This window comes from Uloborus diversus, chromosome 8 (assembly GCF_026930045.1).
Source record: "Uloborus diversus isolate 005 chromosome 8, Udiv.v.3.1, whole genome shotgun sequence".
Lineage (NCBI taxonomy): Eukaryota > Metazoa > Arthropoda > Arachnida > Araneae > Uloboridae > Uloborus > Uloborus diversus.
The window spans coordinates 112581383-112606773 of NC_072738.1; the positions used below are offsets into that span (position 1 = coordinate 112581383).

The 25391-nt window shown below is 31.9% G+C and overlaps 1 protein-coding gene across 1 annotated transcript in view; it reads left to right on the top strand.

The window, feature by feature from the left end:
- LOC129227753 (zinc finger protein 558-like) overlaps positions 1 to 25391 on the top strand; it is a 109899-nt gene that overhangs the window by 45047 nt on the left and 39461 nt on the right. The window contains exons 3-6 of the mRNA XM_054862357.1: positions 1170 to 1324; positions 2096 to 2225; positions 3187 to 3356; positions 23427 to 23592. Of these exons, the coding sequence (XP_054718332.1) occupies positions 1170 to 1324; positions 2096 to 2225; positions 3187 to 3356; positions 23427 to 23592 (621 nt within the window). The remainder of the gene's footprint in view (positions 1 to 1169; positions 1325 to 2095; positions 2226 to 3186; positions 3357 to 23426; positions 23593 to 25391) is intronic.

Sequence of the window (25391 nt, forward strand, 5' to 3'; positions counted from 1 at the left end):
TTCAATTATTTCAGAAATTCCTATTGGAAGCGTAGAACAACCGAAAAGCAATATTCAGATTACTTTTATTCAAATATTTGGTACAAAAATAGAAGCAGTGAGGGATAACTAACTGTCGAATAAATAATTTAATCGCTAAAATATTGCGTCGTACAATATGAAATCTAAACATGAATAGAAGATTGCCAAGTATATAAACAAACATTTGCAATAGCAATTCCTTTGGAGGAACAAGGAAAATAAATGATCAACAACAGTTATTGTCTAACATTTGAAAATTTAAGAAATATAAAACTAACATATATTTTCGCCTTAGAGTAACACTGGGATATTGAAATGTAGAAATAACAACAAGCTATCCTACTGTTGCTCTGAGACGACGATATGCTTTATAAAACAACTGACAAAATCCATTGCAATAAAACACTCGATTAGTAAAAAAAGTGTCGGAAATAAAACACTCTAAAAGGTTCGTTAACCCCTAATTAATCTTAAACACACTTCAGTTAGTTACTGTCTCTCAAAACTAGGACTATTTTCTTACCAGTACCACCTAGACTTAAATAAATTTTACAACTTGTCTTCTGCCATGCATGCTTATATTATAATCTAGTGGTAACCGCACGGCTTTGCCCGTAATAGAAAAATTAAAAAGTGTTTTGGTTCGACTGTATATTTACAAATAATGTATGGGGAATTTTCTTGCCAATTGGCTTGTACCCGGTTCCACGTTATGATAATTTCGTAATTTACTCGTCCATCTTATGATAATCTTGTTCTTAAAATTGGAATAAAAAACGAACCATATCGAATTTTCAAAATATCGCTTCAAGGTGCACACTCCCATGCTACAAACTAATTCTGTGCCAAATTTCATGAAAATCCATCGAACGGTCTCGGTGCTATGCGTGTCGCAGAGAGAGATCCCGACAGACAGTGATCCGGACGGAGAGACTTTCAGCTGTATTATTAGTAAAGAAGAGAGTTTCCGTATTTGAAAATAATCTCTAACGAAAACGTTAAAAATTTGACGATTTTTCATTTGTGTTAAAAAATAACTGTTGGTTATTTTCAACAACAATACAACATTCATCTCTGTATGAAAAATATTCAATAAAGTTTTGAAACCAGTGTAATTCATGTTTTTTTCCCCTCTATCTCTTTCCCAGATACTCCATTAGACTTATCACGTTCCCTACTTTCATCTCGTGTCCCGGTGATGACATTGGACATTCCACAGTCGACAAGGACATTGATGACACCACCATCAGAGCCCGAGGAACGACGATCGGTATCCAGTGACGGTCTATCTCCTAGTGATGAAGTACGTAAAAAATTAGAACTATATAATAGAAAATAGATTTTTTTCAGTATCACCTTATAATAGATTTCTATTAAAAGTAAGAAAGACCAAAAATTTTCTAGACAACTGATTTTCCCCGTTCAACTTGTTGCTTGCAAAATCTCATAGAAAGACTTAACAGTGAAAGGAATATGCAAAATGTTGTAAGGTTTCAAACAGTAATCTCATCATTTTTTTTTTTTTTTTGGAAGCTTTTTCGCTTCAATGTTTTCCGTAGTTATTTTGGAAGAGTTTGTAGTTTTGATTTAAACTGAAATACATTGCTCTACTAAAAAACTGTCCATAAAATTTAAACTACTATGAATTAACAGGCATGAAGCAGAATTTTTTTTTTTTTTCGTAATATTCGTAATCTCAGGATTAGTAAGAGCAATCAGTTTAAATCATTTAAAAAAAACACTGATCAAAAAGGAAATCCAAATTGCGTTGGTAATTTCTATTGCAATAAAGATTGAACAGTTATCTCAGAAAACATCCTACCACATCGGTGAGAATCAAATAATGTTATGTCCTCTGCTATAATCTCATGCTCTCTCAAAATCATTGAATACAGACGCGCCACCTAGCGGAACCTCAAATATATTCATTTAAGCCTCATTCGTTTTGTAGCATATTTCTTAGCACTTATTTTATGGATGTTGCAGTGTTTATTCTTTTTACTTGATACATATAATAACGATGCTTATATTAACTTAAATAAAGTTATCTCAAGTAATCACTATTTTCTTTCAGTCAATGAACTGTGAAATTCGGCCAACAGTGGTTAAAAAAGGCAGAGAAAGAACATTACTACCATGTGAAGTGTGCGGCAAAGCTTTTGACAGACCATCACTACTGAGGAGGCATATGCGAACGCATACAGGTAAAGATTATTTGGATTATGTTATAGCAGTATAACTCTTAAAATTTCATTTTAATTTTCCTGAAATGCATTTTTTTAAAAATGCATACCTTAATCCTTAAAGTTAAAATAAAGAACTCAACTGATATTCAACCATTTTTTGTTTCGTAAAAATTTAATTTAGTATTTTAATTTATTTATTTATCACAAGCAGCAAAACATTCTGAAAAAAAATTATATTTTAATAATTAAGGAGTATATCTTCATCCAAATTTGTTACAAATTCAACGTTAACTTTGTAGTACTAATAGTTTCGCCCAAATAATTTTTATTAAAAACCAAGAATCTTACATTTCGACATCAGAAAATTTCTTTCAAAATATATTTTATTTAGGGCATTTTTTGTGGTATAAGTATCAATCAAATATTTTCTTCCCTCAGACTGATTATCTATTTATTTTTTTCATTAATTTAAACTTTCTTTTCTTCTTGAGTGCTACTTTCCAATGTATAGCTTTTTTGAGATCTCGTGCTCAAAATGTCTTCAATTTTTTAAAGCATTAAAAATATGTTTAATAAAATACATCCGATTAAAAACTATTTTTAAACTTAATGTTATTTTTCATGATTTTTTCCCGGTTCTTTCATTATTTTGGTTTGTTCTTTTTATTTTTGCTGTATTCATCAAACTAACCAAGGTTTATCTTGAACTTAGAAATATTTAAGTAATGTGATGTATTATAAATTCAAAAAGCATTTAATAGCAGTTTTATTTTACTACTTCACTTCTCACACCAATTCATTCACTTCGCATTGTGGTACTGTCAAAATTTCATAAAAGTAATTTTTTAAGCCTCAATGCATCTTTTTCAAGATCAATGCGTTCAACAAATACGCTTTACTGACCGGACATTTCTATATTTTGAATAATGAGACAAAGTCAACATCTTTTTTAAAGTTTTCGTTTTGTTTCAATTTTCAGGAGAAAAACCGCATGTATGTGATGTTTGTGGCAAAGGCTTCAGTACTTCCAGCTCGCTGAATACGCACAGAAGAATACATTCAGGGGAGAAACCACACCAGTGCCATGTCTGTGGCAAAAGATTCACTGCTAGCTCAAACCTTTACTACCACAGAATGACACACAGCAAAGTAAGTGTGATATTAGAACTATAATACTACCTTGCTTAGATTATTCACATATCTTATTCATTTTTTCTACTTTAACTAAATTAAAATCAAAACTTTGTAAATATGGATCGGGATCGTTGAATCAGTATGTGATGATCAATGAAACATTTATAGTGACGAAAGGTATCAGTCAAAGTAACGTAATTAAACGTAACGCTGTTATTACCTCTTATGAGAATATTAGATTCAGATGGACAGAAAAAAATCGTTAATGCCTGGAAAATAATGGGCAGCTGATGTGCCCAATTTCTGCCAGTAACACATCGTGAAAAAGCCAGGAATGTTTTCCACTAAAATTCAGTAACCTTCTTGAAATTATCCTGGAAGTCTCCTAAAAAGTCAGAAATCTTCCCATTTAAAGCCGATCGTGTCTCTGAAACTTTAAGTAAGGTAGGTATAATATAATAACTTGGCACTTTCTTGGTTTATTAAGAAAGTTCCAAAATAAGTATTGGAAACATGGCCAAAGCTAAGACAGAATTGCCAGAAAGCATCAAGAATTTTACTCTTCTGAAATTCTTACAAAGCTACGCAGTCCATGCACTTATTCGCTCCGTTTGGGAGTTTAATCAGTCTGGACGATCGTAATCGAACTGAAGCCGTTACACTTTATAAAGACGCTCAATTAATCTTTAAACTGGGAGCTAAAATTTTTTCTCACAACAGTGACAAGTCTGATTTCGTGCAACTTGTAGCAATTCAGGAAACTTTTTGACCAAGATAATTGATATTTTCAGGAAGTGGATAAGAGTCATTGAAACCCTGAAACGTTACACGGAAATAATCAGTAACGTTTCGGAATTTTTTTACAGTGTAGGTTACCTTGGTCACAAGCCTTAGTTTCGACCAAAGTTAGTGGTCGTTGAAAGTAATATTAAGTTTTAGGGACGCATATATATTTTTATGTACAACATTAAAAAGAACATTCAAAACTTTAAAATGTATGAGTAAACGTAATAAAGTTACATGTTTTCTGAGGCATATAGTATCAAAATACGAGTGACCGTGAAAATAATATTATACACGAAAACAGGTGCATTTTGAGTAATTTTGAAAAGTCACGCATTTCGAATTTTAAAATGGTCACAATACTGTAAAATATGGATGCTTTGGCATTCATATTCTCATTTCGTTTTTAGTAGACAATTGATTTTGACATTTCAACAGATGAAAAAAGTTTCATGCAAAATTCATATCAAGTTCAATTTTAGATGAAATAGCAGCTTTGAAGTCAGTTTAACAAAGCAATAAATTTCCTTTATTGCCTCAAGGAAAATGCCATATTGAGCAATAGTAGCACGATGAATGTATTCAGCGGGTTGAGCAATTATACGTCGTACGGTACATGATTTCACCGTTATAAGTTCCAGTATATAAATGCTTAGATTAAAACTTCACGTCTGTATTTTAATCAATGGATAAATCTCAAATTATGCATTCTTGAGTCCGAAATTATTTAGCCCTTGTGGGAATTAGTGTTCTACCTCGGATAAAAAACTACAATGGCAAATTTAGTTGGTGAGAAAAAACCGGCCTTCAGCAATTTCGAGAGAGATACCATCCATCAGAAATAATTCTTTTGCGACTACGCCACCAACTACTTTTCATTATCATACAAAAGTTACAGCAGCTTAATTTGTTTCCAGCTCTAATTCACAGATAGCAATAATGAAGAAAAGGAAATTGAAGCGAAGTGAAGTATTGATAAATGCGTCCTCTGCGACCCTACGGTTATTGAATAGCCGGAGGTAAAGGCTTGACCTAACTCTTGCATAGCATGTATGCTAATCTTGCTCGATGTTATACTTTAGATATCAACCGCGACGTAAGTCACTCAGACTATTTTCCATTTGGATATCAATCAGAGAGGATTGAATGCACGTGCCTTCATTTCTTTTATTCTATTTGAACCAGTAACATCTTGCATTTGGCTGATATCGATCATAGAATCAATGAGTAAGAAGAATGAACGAATAGTGGCACATTTATGTGTGATATGCTGCAGGTCGTACATGGAATTGATAAAGAAAATATACTAATTAAATGATTTTCTGCGAACAAAACGAGCAGTGCAAAATGTGATATTTCTAATCACGCTATGCGTAAAGAAACCACGTCGCTTGAATCTTTAAATCGGTTTAAACCTTATTCACGAATTCTCTAGAACATTTTTTTAAATAAAATTTCTGATTTCATGTTTCAATTTTCAACCTACTTATAAATTAAAAGTTAAGATGGCTGTTTCTCCTTTGAAAACATGTGATAACTTTAACTATTAACTGTAATTTGTAAAACTTTAATAACTAACTGTAATTTGTACAACTTAAATTACTAACAAGATTTGCATCTTATAAATAGCAGAGGAACTGCGCCATCAATCGATGTCCAAAATATCGTAATGATACAAAGTCGATGTATCTGAATAATTCAATAAAATTCTTTTTTTTTCCTTCATTAATTTGGATATTTTTGTTTAACATTTCATGCTGTTGAAGGAGCGCATCTGTTAACTATAAAGGATATATTTGTGCAAGAGCTCCAAATTGGTATAATGGGTCAAAAATGGCTGTTTCAAACATGTTAAGTTAATAATCATGTAACTAATCAACAGAATTAAGGAAATGAAAACTAAATAAATTAATGAATATTAATCAGAACATAAAAAGTATAATTAAGTATTTTTGCTAAACAAAATTTATTAATATTTTAATGACGTTTTGATTCTTACACGAAAGCTTAACTTGCAAAATGAAGCCTCCGTAAACTGTGGAAAGTATTTCCGAAACTATAAAGGTGAACAAAATTAACAAAAAAAAAAAAAAAAAAAACAAAGTATCCAAAAATTAATTTAAAAGCATCGCTTTGTTATTATTTCTTTTCAAATGCGCTGTTTTCGAGTCGTGTATTTTTAATGTTCAGTGCAGGGGATGAACGTATAATACCAAAAACTTGAAATTGCCGTTTGAAACTTCACTCCTTTTTTATCACAGTATGTAGTGTAACATTGCCAGGGTAGACATTATTTTTTTCTTTTTGCAAATCAAGCGTGAAAGAGATCTTCAAAATTTATGCAACCTACCGAAACACTAGATGACAGCATAATTTAAAAGAATTCTAGCAATCGATCTGACGCTGATTTTTTCTCCACTATATTCAAAGAATGCTAACTACTGCCGCTTTTTTTCTCTTTAGTTTTTCTTTTTCTTCTTTTTTTTGGCAACAATGTAGCAGAACAAATGCGATAATCAAATTGATGACATTTGACGACTGGGTCAATGTCGGGAAACTTGAATGCCATAAATCGGTTCAAAATGCAAATCACTGCAGCTCTTATCGATATTTGCATAGATAATTGAATGATACATTTCATTGTAAAGGATGTATTTTGTTACAGTTTTTGACTTAGATAACCAATGAGAAAGTGCCATTAAGATTTGAGGAATTTGAAGAAAAACAAAACTTGAAAGTTAAGCTTTTTTTTAGGCACAAATGGGGTGGCAGTTGAAAAATGTTGGGTAATTTGATTTTTTTTCTACAGTAGCGAGAAAGTTCGCTTACTTTATTTAATTTTTACTGATAAGGGTAAAAGAATTTTTTTTTTTTTTTTTGATGAAAAATCTCCGCTTAAGATTAAACCAAAAAGTAGGACAAGTAGGGATAGATAATTAATTATCGTTATTTGTCTTAAACATCGTTAGGAAAAGTAGTTAATGAAATGATGTATGCATGAATTACATGAAATATGTATTTCATTTACGAAAACACTCTTTTTTAAATATTTTAACAACAGTTTTTGTTTTAAGTTGAACTTTCAATCTAATTTAAAACTTTTAATTAGCAGTAATAGTATGTATTTTAAACATACAATATCAAAACCATTTGCATTATTTTGATACAAAATTACTTTTTTTTAGAGTAATGTATCAGCTTAACAGTTTTCCTTTGATTTTACTTGCAATATTGAATGATAATAAGAAATAAGTCGCAAATGAAAGGAAGAAAATATTCCTGCATACCCCTTCCTGCCATTATCTTAACTGATCGAGGCCATTTTTTTTTATATAAAGAAAAATAAATAATGGGGGAAAATAAAAGTACGTATTAATTATGCTATACTTTAACTTAAGCTTTTTTTCATTAATAACTTGTTAAAAATGTTTAAACCTTTTGGTTTTTTTTTTCTGAAATTGAAACTATACATTTTATTAAACTTTCAACCATTTCAATTATTAAGCGATAAAATAATAAATAGTTAGATAATAACATCAAATGGTTGGCATAAAATTTTAGAAACTTCTCTTTCATTTTAGTTACATCATACTATTATATAGGTTTTAAAAATATGGAATGATTGTGCTACAGAAAAAAAATGTAATTTTAAGTGTCCTGATTGCATAAAAATTTTTGCTCCGACAAGAAAAACGACAAATTTATTCAGTATAGTTTGTTTCCAAATGACGGAAGGAAAATAATGAAAACCTAACTTCGGCGCTCAGAAACTTTAGGCGCCGTAGCATGTCTTTGTGCACATGCGTTTCAAAGCAACTGTGTAAGTATAGTAATATACATAAACTACTAGATTTTTTAATGCAAATTTAAGACAAAGGAAGCAAATTACCATTCCACTAGTGATTCATTTGAAATTTAAGCACCAGAAAACAAAACAAAATTATTGAAAAGTTTATTGCCAACTTTTACCTTTCCTGAGCTTAGAAATCACACACCCGCAATAAAAATGTATCAATTATTTTTTTTTCTCTCTTTTTTTCCTTCTCAACCGAAAAACTTGGAATCAAATATAATAATTTTACAGTTTTATTTCTGAGAACAGAAAAGTATGACTTATGAACGCTCCTTACAACCTTTGAACCTGCGAAAATTTAATTATGTTCCTTCATCTCCTGGTGAAGTTTCTTTCCCTCTAAATATTTTTTTCATCATGCATGTTTATAACGAAAATCTAAAATACCTATATATTTACTTTTCATGACATTTTTGGGACAAAAATGAGAGTTTTTCTGAACTCGATTCCATCAGACTCTTAATAAAATGAAAATCATTTGCTTTTATACGTAAATGAATCACAAATATGTTAATCTTCAATATTACTTACTATTTGCTTTTTAAAATCCTAACTTTTAAAGAAAATATCCATAAAAAGAAAATGCTTCTTGATAATCATTTAAAATTTTATTTAAAAACTAAAAAAACACATATTTTTACTATCTGACTTCATATTTGAATTTTAAACAATAATTCCAACAGAAAAAAACATGAAATAATTTGCGGGAAAAATGCATTTGTTTGCAGGATGTATTTTTTCTTCCTCTAAATGATATTTTATGCATGCAACGAGCATTTCATATTATTTATTGTTTAACTAAATATGCATTTCCAAACACAATTTCACAGCAAATAATTCAAGCTACCGGTGTTGGAAACACTTGGAATCTTTTACAAAGTTCGCTTCACCAATTAACATATTATTACTACAGCCTCACTTCATTAATCAGCCTCCATTCATGTTCCCGTCAAAGGATGAGCCGACACCGAAACAAGCAATAGTAAAACATTCCATTTCCAAGATGCTTCTGCACTTTTCCACCCTCTGATTTTTAGAACGTGATTTTCGTGTCGAAATCGCCGACGATGTTGCATTTTCGTACCTCGTGACCCCATGGTATGACCTCATTAGCTCGCAATTACCTTCTCTTGATTCCCAATTCAGTATCTAGCGCCGCTTGTTTATCCTCCTTCTTCCTCAAACGTCGCTTATTTCCGGCATTTAATGATTCACTGCGAGTGTCTTCTTATGGCACCGACAGATGAAAGGATACCCAAATGTTGTTCTCCAATGCAAATCCACCATAAGTTTTTGTATAGTACCATCTGCAGTTTTCCCTATCCTTACATGCGACGTATCGTTTACTTATAAACATTTAGCCTTGTTCAGAAATTTATGTTTTACCGAAGCAATGCGTGTTAGTCAAGACCAGGTGTCTTTTATGGATATTATTGCCTAAGCTCTTCAGTTAATATTTCGTTAAGCCCTATCTGGCACTGTAAAAGTTTTTTTGCTTTCACTCGTGTAGGTACTTTGTCTAACGTAAACATTTGCTTTTGAATGTAAATTTTTTGTGAATATTTATTTATTGCACGTAGCTTACAGAATTATTCATTTTTTGCATTCCTAATTCAATATATACCACTGATTGTTCGTCCTCCTTCCTCCTCAAACATCGCTTCTTTCCCGACATTTAGTAATTCACTACTAGTGCCTTATTATGGTACCGACAGATGAAAGGATACCCAAATGTTGTTGTCCATTGCAAATCCCCCATAAGTTTTTGTATAGTACCATCTGCAGTTTTCTCTATCATTACATGCGATGTTGTATTTACCTATGGAACATAAATTCTTGTTTCACAAACTAATGTTTTACCTTAACAATTCGTGCTGCTTTACCTAGACCAGGTGCTTCAACTGGTTAGTTAGTGATGATAACTTCATTAAATCCTATTTTTCGTAACGCATAAGTTTTATCTTTTTCTGCAGAGCAGATATTCTCTTTCACATAAAAAATTCCCTTGAAAGTATTAGTTTTGTTTCTGAATATTTATTTAATGCCCGCATTTTAAATAAGTGTGCAGTTTAAACATTAAATTTACCACAACATACACACGCTGTTTGAATTCCCTAAATAGTTGAAGATTGTTTTTAAAAGACAAATATTGAACTAGAGCGCTTGTAACGATTGTATTCACTTATTTTACAATCTATCGTTTAAAAAATAATCGCTTAGAATTTGTTTTTTAACAAAATTTAACGTTTACATCTCCTAAAACGTTCTGTGTCAAAGTTGATTTACTCACCTCTCACTAAATAGCAAAAATTTGTTAATTATGAATACAAATGAAAATAATTAGTTAATCTAAGCTTAAAAATAGCGATTCATTCAACACGTCTTGAGTTTTTCAACTTACAGCTCTGTGCCTAAATGAAATGATCGCATGAATATTTAGCGTTCCACCAATTTTATATCATCTCATATATTCCATTACAAATTTATTTCGCAATAAATAAAAATGGAACCCGAAAACAAAATACGTACAGAAAAAAACTACTATTTTTACTTTTAAAATGTGTCTCAGACAAACATTTGTAACTAGATATGAGCAGGACATCGAAAATATAATTAAACACTGCAGTAGAAATATATGAAAATATTTCAGTCCTCTGATAATCGTTGAATGAGTGTGATAATCTCATAAATCATGTGACCACCCGTGAAAAATTAAACTCTAATTGGAAATATTCTACTAACAAAGCTAGCTAAAAATGATCTTTAGCTTCTCCAAAATAACGATTGAAATTTTATGATTGTTTAGTCCTGGACGATCATCGTTCACCAATAAAACATTGATTTTATAGTGCCGAATAACTTATTTATGCTCACCTTGCGGGATCTTTTTAACTACATGATCTCCAACCCCACCTGCCGAAAACTCATATCATTGCAAATAATAGCCCTTAAGCCAGGCGTATCACTTTCATTTGCCTACATTGTAATTCTAAGTGTTCTACCCGCACCAATTTGGGAGAAAAAGGTTGGGCAGTTGCGAAGTTAAAATACCACCGATCCCCTTGGTCATAATGCGCCGGTGCAGGGCAAATAAATTATCTCCCCAAAACCAACATTAACATCGATTTGGAGTGGCACCGATGGTTAGTTAGATGCCCTGTGAGGAGTAGGCGTCGAGCAGCTATTACTCGCTATGTAAGCTAACATAAAACGTGATGAAAATTTTATGTCAATTAATGTTCTGTTAAACGTTTTCTAACAAAGAGCGGCAAGAAACTACATTTTTAAAACGAGTTTAATAATTGATGAAAAATTTGCATATTTTAGTTGAAAATCTGCAAGGAAATATATTATTTTAAATTCGAGATGTGAAAGACTACGGTCGCTTTCAGAGAATCGACATTTGTTTTAAAATGTAGTAGGATGCGTGCATTGTTGTCGCTACCCACTACATAAAGTCAAGTTCAGCGCGATTTAAATCAATGAAAACTAATGATTCGCTAATAACTTTTCAAAAGGCAGTTTTATTCATAATTTACAAAAGTTGCGATTACTCGACAATCACTAAAATATTTTAAAACAATAATTTATTTAAAGTAAGAAAAAACAACGTCAAAAAAAGCACAAATCGCCAATTACAGCAGACACGTGTTTCGGCGTTACAGAGAACTGTGACGCCGAAACAGGTGTCTGCCGTAATTGGTAATTTGTGCTTTTTTTGACATTGTTTTTTCTTACTTTACTGTTCAGCACAAAGGTATTTATTTATCTTAATAATTTATTTGCTATTTTTCTACTTTCTTGACTTGCTCTCCCCCCCCCCACACACACACACAAAAATGATTTGATGTCTCGTAGAAAAAAACCTCTAAGAATAAATAAAATTTAAAGTATTTAATGTATTTTTAAAAAATCCAAAATAAAAATTAGAATGACTTGTGAGATTTGGAATCGCCTGTATGTCTATCTGTCTTTTCTACATCCTCCTCGGTAACTTTTGAAGAAATTGAACTTTCCAAACAAAAAAGCTTTTGCTAAAAAGAGCTTGGCCTGGAATTTCATTCGTATGTTATGTGGTCCAGTGAGTTTGGTAGTTGTCTTTCTCTTAGACAACACTTTCCCGATAATTAAAGGATTAAAGTTTTGAAAATGTGTTGAAAAATAGTGTTTGAAGATATGATCTTCTTTGAAAATAAAACGCTTACGAATTTCTGTAGGATATCTTCGGGTGAAATTGCAACACGACGAGAAATGAAAGACAATCCCCTATCAATATATTTCGACATGTTCTGCTCCACTGAAGTAAAGTCTTCATGAACAAAACACATATTTTTACCAAAAAAATACGTTCCAACGACGATGCACTCTTCGGCCAACAGCCACCTGCCTACATTTGCCTGAAGGATAAAAACGAAAGAGATTGTGGGCAAAAATGCGGCAGCTGACTTTTTCTTCCACGCACAGCCCAAGCGGAAATTACAGATTGGACGGTGCTTTTTCAACATTTTAACTACCAGTCTATGCAAGGGGAACGAAGTCCTTGCTAGGAGTGGTGGCAGAGTCGTTAGATAGGGGTTATTCGCAACACCGGTAGTCGACGGACAGATACACCTGCCCGTGGATGGTCATTTAGGACTCTGCCATCGATCTTGCATCTGAAGCTGAAGGCGAAACAATCGGCAAATTGGCTTCCAGGCAGATGGTGAAGATTTCATTTTTTATGGAGGAGCCCTTGTGATACGAGTCTATTGAAATAAGACTATTATTAACGTCGTGATCGCGAAAGAAAGAAGTGTTTTTTTTTATTATTTCTTTTGTTGATTCGGTTGCTTCAGCATTGCGTTTGCGTTTCCAGTAAGTTCTAACGGCGAAGTGCGTAATACAGAATATAGATGTAAAGCATAAATAAATTAAAACTTACTTTAAAATTTTCAGGAAACTCCCCAAAATATGTTTCCAAAAAAGTTTAAGCATTTTCGAATGCAGACAGAAAGGTTTTACGTAGGTTAAAAATACTGTCTTCGCAAAACATTTTCTTTGGAGAAAACAGCAAGTAAAACCACTCTTATCTCGTGATGTAAAGATTCTGATGATTTAAATGTGAAAAAGTTATTTTTATCGGAATAGTATTAATAGAGTGAAGAAAATTGCTTTTTAAGTGAGCCAAGATATATTTTTTGCTTTCACACCTCTAGCAAGAAGGAAAATACTTAACATAAAGATGAAACGGAATTGCATTATTTTGCATAAAAATATACTAAGAATACTTAATAAAATGTAATGTGTGGGTGTGTGTTGTATTTGTTTACACCAAACTCTAAAATAATTTCAGGAACATTGTTAATTAGTCATCACCATTAACATGGATTGTTTGAAAGACGTAACTTTGTATCATAACGCACGTCTTGTAAGTGATTCTTTGACGTACTAACTTTTATGTAATACAAATTAACTACTTGTTTACAAAAGATATTTTCTTATTTTCTCTCCAAATTATAAAATTATAAATTAAATATCAATCTGGAATTATCAGCAGTATCCATCTTCACGAAAAAAGTATATATATATATATATATATATATATATATATATATATATATATATATATATATATATATACTTACTTATTTTCGCAGTTGAAGAAAATTTCAAGTATTATCATTCCAATTACATTTGAACTCATTTTTCAGCTCAGCCACAAAAGCATACAACTTTAATGGTATACTTACCTTTAACAAGCTGGTATTATGTAAAACAAAACATCGGTATGCAACGCCAAGGAGATAAAAAGAATATCATTATTATGACATCTGCAACATCAATGACTGAAAAACGCCTCTCTAATTAGGCTTCAACATTGTTTCACCACTGACAGAGAACAATCTTCGCGAAGGAGCCAGGCTACCACGTGTAACAGTGCACCTGCATCAACAAATCTGTGAAAACAAAACAAGATCTTGTGATGCACACCCAAATGAAAGACTCGGAAATTTCCCGCCCGTTTTGATACACTTGCTCCTACAGAGCGTATTGCCACAAAAGATAAAGAAAATAAGAATGTAAATTCAAAGGAATTCTTAGAATAACGTACGTATGAAAATATTATGACAATGGGCTGCTATATTTTTCATAAAAACGCCTTCTCTGTTACCTTGATCAGGTAATTCGGGAATATCTGTAGGTTAAACGAGTCATTTTCGATTACCAAGGAACTAAATGGAGGAAAGCAGTGCTGGAATTTCAATTTAAATCGCTTCTTTCTAAAAGAAAATGTATTTCACACTTTGCATTCATATATCAAAATTTAACTAATTTATCGTCTATGCTAAAGTTTTTTTTTTTTTTGAACTACATTCAATTACCGTAATTAATAGTGCTATATAGTAAATATCCTGTGTAAGTGTTTTTTTCTTTTTTAAAGTATTGTGGTGCATAAAAAACATTCTGTTACAGAAAAATCGAGCATCCGTATGTTGTTTTATATTATTTTTCATGACTTAAAGCAACAAATTAAGATTAATTGTTGCTCTTATTAGACTTCCCGTCTTGTGATTTCAGCTAAAAAAAAGTTGTGAAGAAAAGAATTAAAATGACCCTTAAGCAAATTTATTAAAATTTTTTAAAAAGCATCATTTGATTCAAAAACAAAAGAAATCTTAACATAGTAAGTAGATAGTAGAAAAATTCCAAGTCGTGGAAAATTATGATTGCTTATAAAATTTGAGTATAATACTAATTAATAACTATGAAAATCAAGTTAAGGACGCTACTCGGTTTTGGTATTATCACTGTAAAAATATTTAAATAATAACAAAAATGAAGAAAGTTTTCTGTATCTTTTGTGTGCCGTATTTATTCATTTATACATATTTTTTAAATTAGTTCTTTAATAGTCGTCTAAAACAAACTGATCTGAAAGTAATTTCGTGTTGTTAGAAAAAAATTAATCTGAAGTCAATTTCATTAGGCGAATTCTATAGCCATTCTTTATTTTTAACTTTATTTCTGTGAAAATAACTATAAAATATATCGCGTGAAATTAATCGTGTAATGCCTGAGGGCACATTTTATTGTAATAGGGGGACTTATTTGAAATTACATGCTGTCAAAAGTCTCTTAAAAGCAACATCTGACTTTGATGGCATAAAAATCAAGCAAAGATAAAGAAAGTCATGAATTAAACTATGTACTAGTCCCCTATTTCAAACACTAATACATTATTAAAATAAACTACAATATTTTAAACATTTTTTTTTTCAGTTACAGAAACACTGTGGTTTAACTGCATTCCTCTTTATTTTTTAAATAAAAAGACATGCGTGAAAATATATTTCTTCTGTAATTAGATTGTTTAATAAAAAGTTTAAACAATAAGCGTAACGAGAAAGCATAATTTATCAATCGTGTATTTAATCAAAAATGAAAAATTATTATGGCAAAAAAAATTACTCAGGCAAACATATGTTTGTAATTAAATTCTTTGACAGTAATAAAACGACTTATGGGAAAATTATTCTTCCTGAACAAAAATAACCGAAAAAACAAACGAAAACAAGCAACCACAACAAATCGTGAAGCGAATTCGGTAGCGCTTCTCGATTTCACACACTGATACTTGCCGCTCCTGTCACGATTTGTCAATTTCGGTTGCCAACTAAAAGAAACAAATGTCATCATTGGCCTCTAGATTAACCAACATGCACTGCTTCTTATTACCATTGCCAACGAAAGTAGAAACAGATGAGAGAAAGAGAGTAGCAATAATAATTAGTGTGTCAGAAAATACAAAGTAGATTTTCACGATCTGCGCAAAGAACATGAGCCGACCGCTGACGTGATCTACCTTCTTGGAAAACGTGTGCTATAGATCAGTTCCATTCCTTCGCGTATGTAATGATTGTAGATACAGAGGTGCAAAATCACGACATATCTGGAGGCTTTAATGCTTCCTGGGAACTTTCTCCTCATTATGTTGTGAGATTTTTATTTGCACCATGATTTATGTGTATCAACTTAAAAAATTAAAATAAAAAATAAAAAAACAGCATTTTTACTAACAGAAAATAAATTTCTTATGCAGAGACACCTCGAACATTTTCCTCTAGGACAGGGCAAATTCTCAATTTAGGGACTAAAATGTAGATTTTTTAAATACAAGCTTGACCACCAATATGCATCTAATGAGAAGAGACATCGAATATCAAGTAAAAAACTTATTGGAAAGAGATAGTAGGCGCTATTAAAAAATGCAATTACTGTCTCCAAAATTCGCCAAATTGTGTGACTAAATTTGGTCACAGTGACCTACATTTAGAGCGTTTCTGTTACTGTTACATGTATAGAAGAGTAATTTTTTTTTTTTTTTGAGCTCACAGAGTTATCCAGTTGTAGTCTCATATTTCAAGAAAAAAATTCAAGCATTGTTTTGCTGAAAATCGCAGCAACATGATTAAAATTTTAGACTTAAAACGTACTTAATTCATGTGCGTTATTAGAATAATTGCAAATTGATTTATTATAATCACAAACGTTATAAACACTGAAATGCTACCTCGCGGGATCCTAGACAAATGGAAGAATTAAGATATGTAATGGAAGCGATAAAATGTCCGCCATTCACTTTTGCTTTACGAAAACAAATCCTTGATGTTTTCGTATCAAGGATTTGTTTTCCAATTGTTGTTGATCGATCTACAATATTAATAAAGTTGGTTTAGTCCGCATTTACTTGTTCAGTTACGAATTCGGCAAAACCATTGATCGTGAAAATCTGATATGCTTTTTTCAAGCCAAATGATTTGTTTTATAAAGCTTTAAATTTAATATAAATAAAAGTAGGATAATTTTAATAACGTAAATCTTGAAGCAAAATAATAATTTCTTTATTTACGACAAAAACATAAAAGGATTTTTTCCATATAAGAACTTGAAAAATACTCGAACCTACTAACCAACAAAATGAAGCGTACACCTCTGTTATACGCAACTGTGGTTGATTGATTTGAAAAAGCTTTTGTAACAGTTCCATCTTTCGTTTGTATTCAATGATATAAAAGGATTTTACTGTCTTCCGGAACTTGAAAAATGCTCTATAACCAATAAAATTAAGCATAGGCCACTGTCACACGCAGCTCTTTAGTTGATTGATTTGAACAAACCTTTTGTAACAGTTCTCATGAAAAAAAGTGAATAAAAACAGAATACTACACAAGCGATGTTGGCAAGGATTATTATCAAAGCTGACTACACGATATTTCTTACGGCATTCTTTGCTACCAGATGAGCTTTTATGCCAGACAAGTTCATCTTCACAGCCATTCCTTCTGTTCTCGTTTCAAAACTCTCAACAATATGACATCTTCTCTCACTACTTGTACCAGAGGACATCATCCCATTAATCATAATGCAGTAAGCTATTTACGCTGTGATATTCGGGGTAAACATTGATCTTAATTACTATGTTTTCACGTCGAGGTTCTAGTATGTACATTGATTCTCATAAACCTTTGTGGGAAGATGCTCGCTTGTCTTGTAATTAGGTATACTGAAACGAACTTTCCTGGGAGTAATATATCATAGTTTAATTAGAGCCCAAAATGCCGAACTTCCTGAAGCATTGTTTTGAAATTTAAATGTTTTACTTTTATTCCATGGAAATGAATCTTCGTTATCTTCTCTCAAGATGACTTTTAAGTAATTTACACCTGCCATTTTTCGCATCAAATAAGGATCATTTACCAAGAGGGTCTAATGAATAATTTATTAGGGCTATATTTTATTCGGGTAAATCTATTACCATCCCATCCAAATACGGTCAGGTGCATCTACTTTAAAATTTAAACAGCCATCTTTTAACCTTGAGTAAGGTCCATATAAAAAGTGTTAGTTGAGGTTGAGTTTAAGAGTCATCTGATGTTTCGTTTTATAAACGGTTTCGTTAAAAAAATACTTTGAAATTTTTTAATGGTTTATTGGTGCAAAAAAAAAGTTAAAAAAATCATGCAAAAGGTGTTCTTACGAAACAAATCAACCAATGAGCATATTGTTTGAGTGAAACATCATTGATTGATTCAATCTGATATTGAATACAGAAAGTGTACCTTATTAAAGATAAAATAATAATAATATATTCCAGTATTATTTCCTGTTAACAATCATGCTCCAGCTAAAAATTTCTTTTCTTCAAAGTTTCTCATTGTGTAATAGCGAGATAAAATGCGAAAACCTCATAAGAAGTGCAGTTGTATTAAATTTGCGGCCACAATTCATTGATTCTCGAATGCAGTTATAAGTGAAGAAAAGTTTGATTGGACAATTATAAGAAAAATCTTGTTCTATTAATTCATATTTGGACAATTATAAGTACTTGCCACTAAAATAAAGCCTGTAGATAAATCAGGTAGCTATTCGTAAATGTGCACTCAGATAAATGTTAAAGAAAAATTTTAATGCTTCTCGCGTACAAATATTGAAACTGTGCAAACAAATGCATTCATTACACACTGTAAAAAAAATTCCGAAACGTTACTGGTTATTTCCGTGGAACGTCTCGGGTTTTCACACGTTTTCACCTATTTCCCCGTAAAAACAAGTATATTCACAAAAACGTTTCCTGAATCGCTACAAGTTGCACTCGTGCATACTTTTCACTGTTGTGGAAAATATTTTTAGCAACCAGTTTAAAGATTAAATGAGCGTGCTTATTAAGTGTATCGGTCTAAGGTTGCTTACGGCCTGTCCAGATTGACTAAGCTCCTAGTGAAAGCGATAAAGTCAATGGATAGCTACAGCTCTGCAAGGCAGAAATTGCAGGCAAGAGATTTGCTTCTTTCATGCATAGCTTTGGCCGTGGTCGCTCTGGTTTTTATGGAGCCTTCTTGGTAAATCAGGAAGGTTCTAATCAATTACGCTAAACTTACTAAATTTTTCTAGAAGGATCTAGAGACATGACTTGCTTTAACAGGGAAGATTTCGCACTTTATTAGGAAACTTATAGGTTAATTTCAGAAAGTTTACTGACTTCTAGCGGAAAACGTTCCTGGTTTTTCCAAGATATGTTACTGGCATAGATAGGGCACATCAGCTGCCTATTATTTTCCAGGAACGTTTCTGAATTGTTTTTACAGTGCAAATGGATTACCATTTTAAAATGTATAGTATGAAAAATATTTTTAGCTCCCAGTTTTAAGATTAACTGAGTGTATTCATAAAGTGTATCGGATATAGTAGTTCGATTGCAGTCCATCCATGCTGATTAAACTCCCAAACGGAGCAAAACAGCACTGTAAAAACGATTCAGAAACGTTCCTGGAAAATAATAGGCAGCTGATGTGCCCAATTTCAACCAGTAACATATCTGACAAAAACCAGGAACGTTTTCAGATAAAAGTCAGTAACTTTTCTGAAATATTGGAAAATCTCCCCTGTTAGAGCCAGTCGCGATCCTTCTAGAAATTAAATTATTTGATTAGAACTTCCTTGATTTACTAAGGAAGCGTTGGAACAACCATGGAAAAAGCTACACAAAAATTGCTAGCAAGAACCAAGCATATTCCTTGCCTCGCAAGACTGCAGCTATCCAGTGACATATTTGCCCCCATTGGAAACTTAGTCAATCTGTAATCAAGTTAAAGCCTATGCACATAATAAACACACTCAGTCAATCTTAAAACTGGTAGCAAAAAATATCTTTCACACCAGTGAGAAGTTTGCATCCGTACATCTTTTAGCAATTCAGGAAACTTTCTTGCGAAAATGCTTGATTTTACGGGGAAATGGGTGAAAACCTCTGGAATCCCGAAAGGTTCCACGGAAATAACCCATAACGTTTCGGAATTTTTTTACAGTGAGTATGGACTAGGTTGCTTTGCAAGAATTGCTGGCGAATAAAATTCTCGATACTTGCTTGCAATTCTGTCTTAGCTTTGGTCATGTTTGCAATACTGCTTATTGAACTTTCTTAATAAATGAAGAAGGTGCCAAGTTATTATACCACACCTACCTACGTTTACTCTGAAGTTACAGAGACACGACTGGCTCTGTAAAACGGGACTGGGTCCCGTTTTACAGAGCTACTGGTCTCAAAAACCCTGAACTACTGGTCTCAAAAACGGGATGATTTCTGAATTTTTCAGGATGCTTCCGGGATGGTTTCAGGAAAGTTAATGAATTTTAGAGGAAAACATTCCTGGTTTTTGTAAGCTATTTTACCGGCAGAAATTGGGCACATCAGCTGCCCATTATTTTCCAGGAACGTTTCTGAATCGTTTTTACAGTGTGGTATGAACACTTAAAATCCGTTGATTTTATCTTTCGTCAATAATTAATCCACAAAAATGCCAATTTAATCTCAGTATTAGATTTACTGCAAATGATAAATTACCGTCATAATATTTTAGCAACAAGAATTTATTAAATATTTCTTACTGACATAAGAAGACAAGAAAATTTTTAAATCTCCATAAAGTGCCGACGTTAAATGGTCAAACGAGAATCAGGAAAAGAAAAATGGTTAGACATTTAGGGTGTGTAGTTCATCAACCTCAGAGTGAACATTACCGAGAATGTATGGAGCAGGGTGGATCAGGAGGCTAAGCAGGGTTGCAGAACACCGTAATCCAAATACAAGAGTATTATAGCTTCTTAATTTGAGGTGTGGTAACTGCGAAAAGAACGCACTAAACACGTGAGCGTTTTGTACAATATTCTAAAAACCCTGCCTCCAGCTATGGGTGCGGAGTTTGAGAAAAATGGCGAGTAAAAAGTGCACAGTGTTCTATCAAGATCAAAGAAGAAAGCCTAAAAATTCATGATAAAGACTTGATGTTTCATCAGATTCTGCAGGCAGTGATGAGCTTGCAAAACAATTAGTTATTGATGGATTATTCAAAAAGGCCTTTGTTAATGAAGTCAAATAAATCTCTTATCCATCATCTGTAAATATCTATTTAATCAAGATACTTTTACTTAATATACCAAATTTTACGTAGGTTTATAACAATAGCATAATTATGCAATGAAATAAACTTGTAAAAGTTTTATTCTGCCGGAAGATTTAGTCGACACACCTTGTTTTTCTTCGTTGCCTGGGTTGAAATATTTTAAAAATCATGCCCCTTATAATTTAGAATTTTAACTAAACATTTGACTTCGTCTGTAAAGGAAAAACTATTTCGTAAGACTTTGTTAATCTTAGAGTAGATTAATCGGAAGTATTTTTTACCACGTAATAAACTATGGAATTTTCAAAATTATTTAGAGTAAACTATGATGCAGAAGAACAGGTATTCGTCCTCAATTTTTAAATGTTGTGCTTACTTTCGGGCCATTCCATGAAAAATGGTCTTTTTTCATGGAATGGCCCGAAAGTACCGTGCCCCAAATATGTTATTGAAAATAATACTTCAAAATATTAATGAACAAATTTTTGTGCTTAACAAATTACAAACTTATTTGTGATATCTCACGCAAAAAATTTCGTCATTACCATTTAAAATTATGACTTTTTAATGAAAGATTTCCAATCTTTCTTCAAAAATGAAATGATGACAAAAAAAAAAAAAGGGAAAGAAAATAAACTCTTTAATTTTTGCTTTTCAGGAAAATATTTTTATCCCTGACAGATACATTATTAATCCCTTACAAATCTTTTTTTTTTACTCTAAAAAAGTTTGATTAAAATTAAAATGGTTCATACCTTTTTGACAGGAGAATCATACTTCTCTATAAACTATTTCTTCAGAAATACGGGAAAAATAATCGTTGGAGGCAGAAATAAATCATTAATCAAGCTCAAGATTAATCGGAATATCAACTGCCAATTTGCAATTACAATAAATCATTTTAAACACATTTCATAGAAATTCATATCGGTTTCGAATGCTCTAAAACGGCTAATTCATGAAATCTCATTACTTGTCACGGTCAATTTTTACGAATTTAAATTTTCCTTCAGTTCCGTGTCTTAAATTCATTTTTATTGTTTCAACACCTCCGTGACTCAAGTTTTACTCACGTAACAGATTGAGCGCTGGAATCAATTTAAATGATTCAAATTAGCATTACCATTAGGTAATTTGGATATGTCATAAAATAATGCCCTTAAATCATTTCCAATAGCACATGTTGTCAAATGATAATGAAGGTCACGACCATTAGCGTCTCCTTTGCTTGAAAAATTTCACGGAACTTCAATTGTTTTAGAACTTAGATAACAAATTGTTTTACCGTATTAAAGATTTTAAATTTATTTATTTATATTCAATTGCCGAGAGGAATGTTCTCAATCTTGTTTTTGATCACGTGCTCTTTTTATTTCTTTCTGTCCCCTCACCGGAAATACCTTCACCTAAAGCCAGTTACATGAGACCCTAGAAGAGAACCTCGAATTCCCACGCTGTTTCCAAATGTCTTCAAAGATAATTTCAAATTGTAATTTTAGGACTTCAATGACGAAATATTTCCGAGAAAAGTCACATAAACGATATTTTTTGCTATTTATTTTATTTTATTTTTTTGTCTTTCCATCTACCCAAAATAGCGTAAAATGCTTTTAGGGGGAAAGAAGGACTATAATTTCAAGCAATATCCGAGGTCCGCAATAAAGGGGGGGGGGAGGTAACTAATAACCTCTATCTTGTTGGCCTATACTGGCCTCTTCTTAATGAGAATCCTGGTTACTCCCATGGTCATAGATTTTACTATTTTTTTCTTGAAGATGTGACGATACTCCGTGACTTTTTTTTTTTTTTTTGAGAAGACTGTGTTCTAATAGAGTAAAATTTACCAAAACAGTGAAAACCTGAATTAATTCCACTTTTTATGGATCAAATGGAAAATGATGGGAGAACAAGAAGACGCTTGCCATTTCATTTTTAACATTAGAATATTTGACAATTTTTATTTAAAAAAAAAAGGCTAGTGAAGCATTTTGGTGTAATAGTTAAATAATAAACATAACTGTTTCCTTCCCACAACGCTAAATTTGAACGGAAACAAGATCTTGAAAATACTCTTGAAAACATTTTTAAGCTGTTGAAAATAAAATAATTATTCGAACTTCTACGTGATTTTCTCAATGTTAAGAAACGTATATGAAATTTCTAAAATACCGGTGCTGAAAAACAGAAAAGTCATTAACATGTTAGCAAATGCTCCGTATTGAAACGATAAAATGGTTTACATCTATTCATAATTAGCCAGAACAAGTACATACAGTAGTTGAAATTGGTATTTCCCTGCTACTGCAATCGGTATTGAACTCTCCGCCCATTTTCAACTAACATATTTAACATTATCATAAAAGCACTAAGATGTAGTAAATAAAAGAACCTTCTTCACAACGAGTGAAATTACACTATTTATAGGTGAAAAGTCACACATTTGTTTTTTGCTTGTTTTTTAGTGTTTTGCTCATTATATAAAAATGTTCCCTTTTTCTCCTGTTTTAGGAAAAGCCGCACAAGTGCAATTTATGTTCAAAGTCCTTCCCTACTCCTGGTGATTTAAAGAGCCATATGTACGTTCACAATGGCTCTTGGCCGTACAAATGTCATATTTGCAATAGAGGCTTTAGTAAGCAGACGAACTTAAGAAATCATCTCTTCCTGCATACCGGTAAGTAAAATGATTATGTTTCAAAATTAATGTGATTGTATGAAATTATTCAGCCAAAACGAATTGAAATACGGATGTTGGTAAAAATAAAGAAATTTACTTTATAAATATTTACGTCACCAAAATAAAGAGAAATACAAAAAAAAAAAAAAAAAAATCCGAAAACCTGCGTATTTACAAGTACCTTTGACCACTTGAATACATTTTGAGGATACAGACATTTTTATGCATCATTTAAAACAAATGTTTATATTAATGGAAATACTTATCAACATATGGCTATATTTTCTTGATTTTTGAAGATAAAAGAAGAATTTAGAAGAACTTAAAGTTATTCTGTGCATTTGAACACCTTTGTGTCCTTGGACACAGGTCTGGATCTACGTACCCACAAAACCCTTAGTGGCATAAAAATCCAATAGGCAGTTAAGAGTTTTGCTGAATTTTTGCAGGGAGGCCTAAAATTTAAAGATCCGGGCCTGCTCGGACGCAAACCACGTTAGTAAATTTAAAGAAATTAAAAAAAAATGGGGATTTTACACGTTAGGCGTTTGTTTGTTAATAAAATGTTTGCGCAAAAACATTTTATGTCTCTGTAATTAATTGACGCTTTATATTGTTAATTGAAATATTTAAAAAATATTTTTTGCATAATAATCGCGGAACCATTTTAATTTATAATCCAAGTATTTTTGTATTAGTTTAAAAAGCAATGATTGTTTACTTAATCTGTTCTCATTAGTTTGTCAATTGAAATTCAAAATTTATATTATATACTATGTAAAAAAATTCATTGCGCTGCTTTTCTTTAAAAATTAATAATTGCAAGTAGACGATACTAGCTGAAAAATGACTTCATTCAATTCCACTCGTATTCTCTAAAATAAAAGCAGCCACTTTATTATATGTGCTTTCTTTATTAAAGTGGAAAATCATAATTTTAAGGATAAAGAATTGAAATTAAGAGCACAATTGTTTAAGTGCCAAAAATTAAAAACTTCAAGACAAGAACAGTTCCATTCATAACATATATCTAACTTTAATAAAAGTGTGTCCTCATAAAATTGAGGTAGAGATGTTTTTACTTCTACCCACCTCTACATTTTATAAAGAAAAATATAATTATAAATGTTAATTATATTTTAAGTCCTGATGCTAAATCTTTACTAATAAAAAAGCTAAAAGCCTGGATCTCTGTCTGGATGTCTATGTATCTGTGACGCGCTTAGCGCCAAGATATTTCGTCCGATTTTCATGAAATTTGGCATAAAATTAGTTTGTAGCTTGGAGGTGTGCACCTCGAAGCGATTTTTCGAAACTTCGATTTTATTCTTTTTCTACTCCAATTTTAAAAACATTTTACCAAGCAAATTAACAGAACATGGACGAGCAAATTACCTTAACTTGGATGGGCAAGCTACCATAACATAGCGAGCAAATTAAGACAGCAAATTGGTGAGAAATTCATCATCCATTATTTGTAAATATGCAGATGAAACTAATGGCCTTTTAATTTGCTACTACGGGCAAAGCCGTGCGGGTACCGCGAGCCGCTAATAAATCCTAGCTTTCATTCAGCTTCCATCTTATTATACTTTTCTACAAAGCGAAATTCCGTATTGTTTTTCACGTTTTTTTCTCCTATTTCACGATGCGAAATCGAAAAAGAAAAGTCCAAATGTTATTTCAATCATAATATAAAGATTCATGATTCAGTTTTTATTCTCCCAGACACTGGTCATTCGTGCGCGTCTCCATTGCCACATATGGTGCTTGCTGCCACACGTAACTACGTTTTC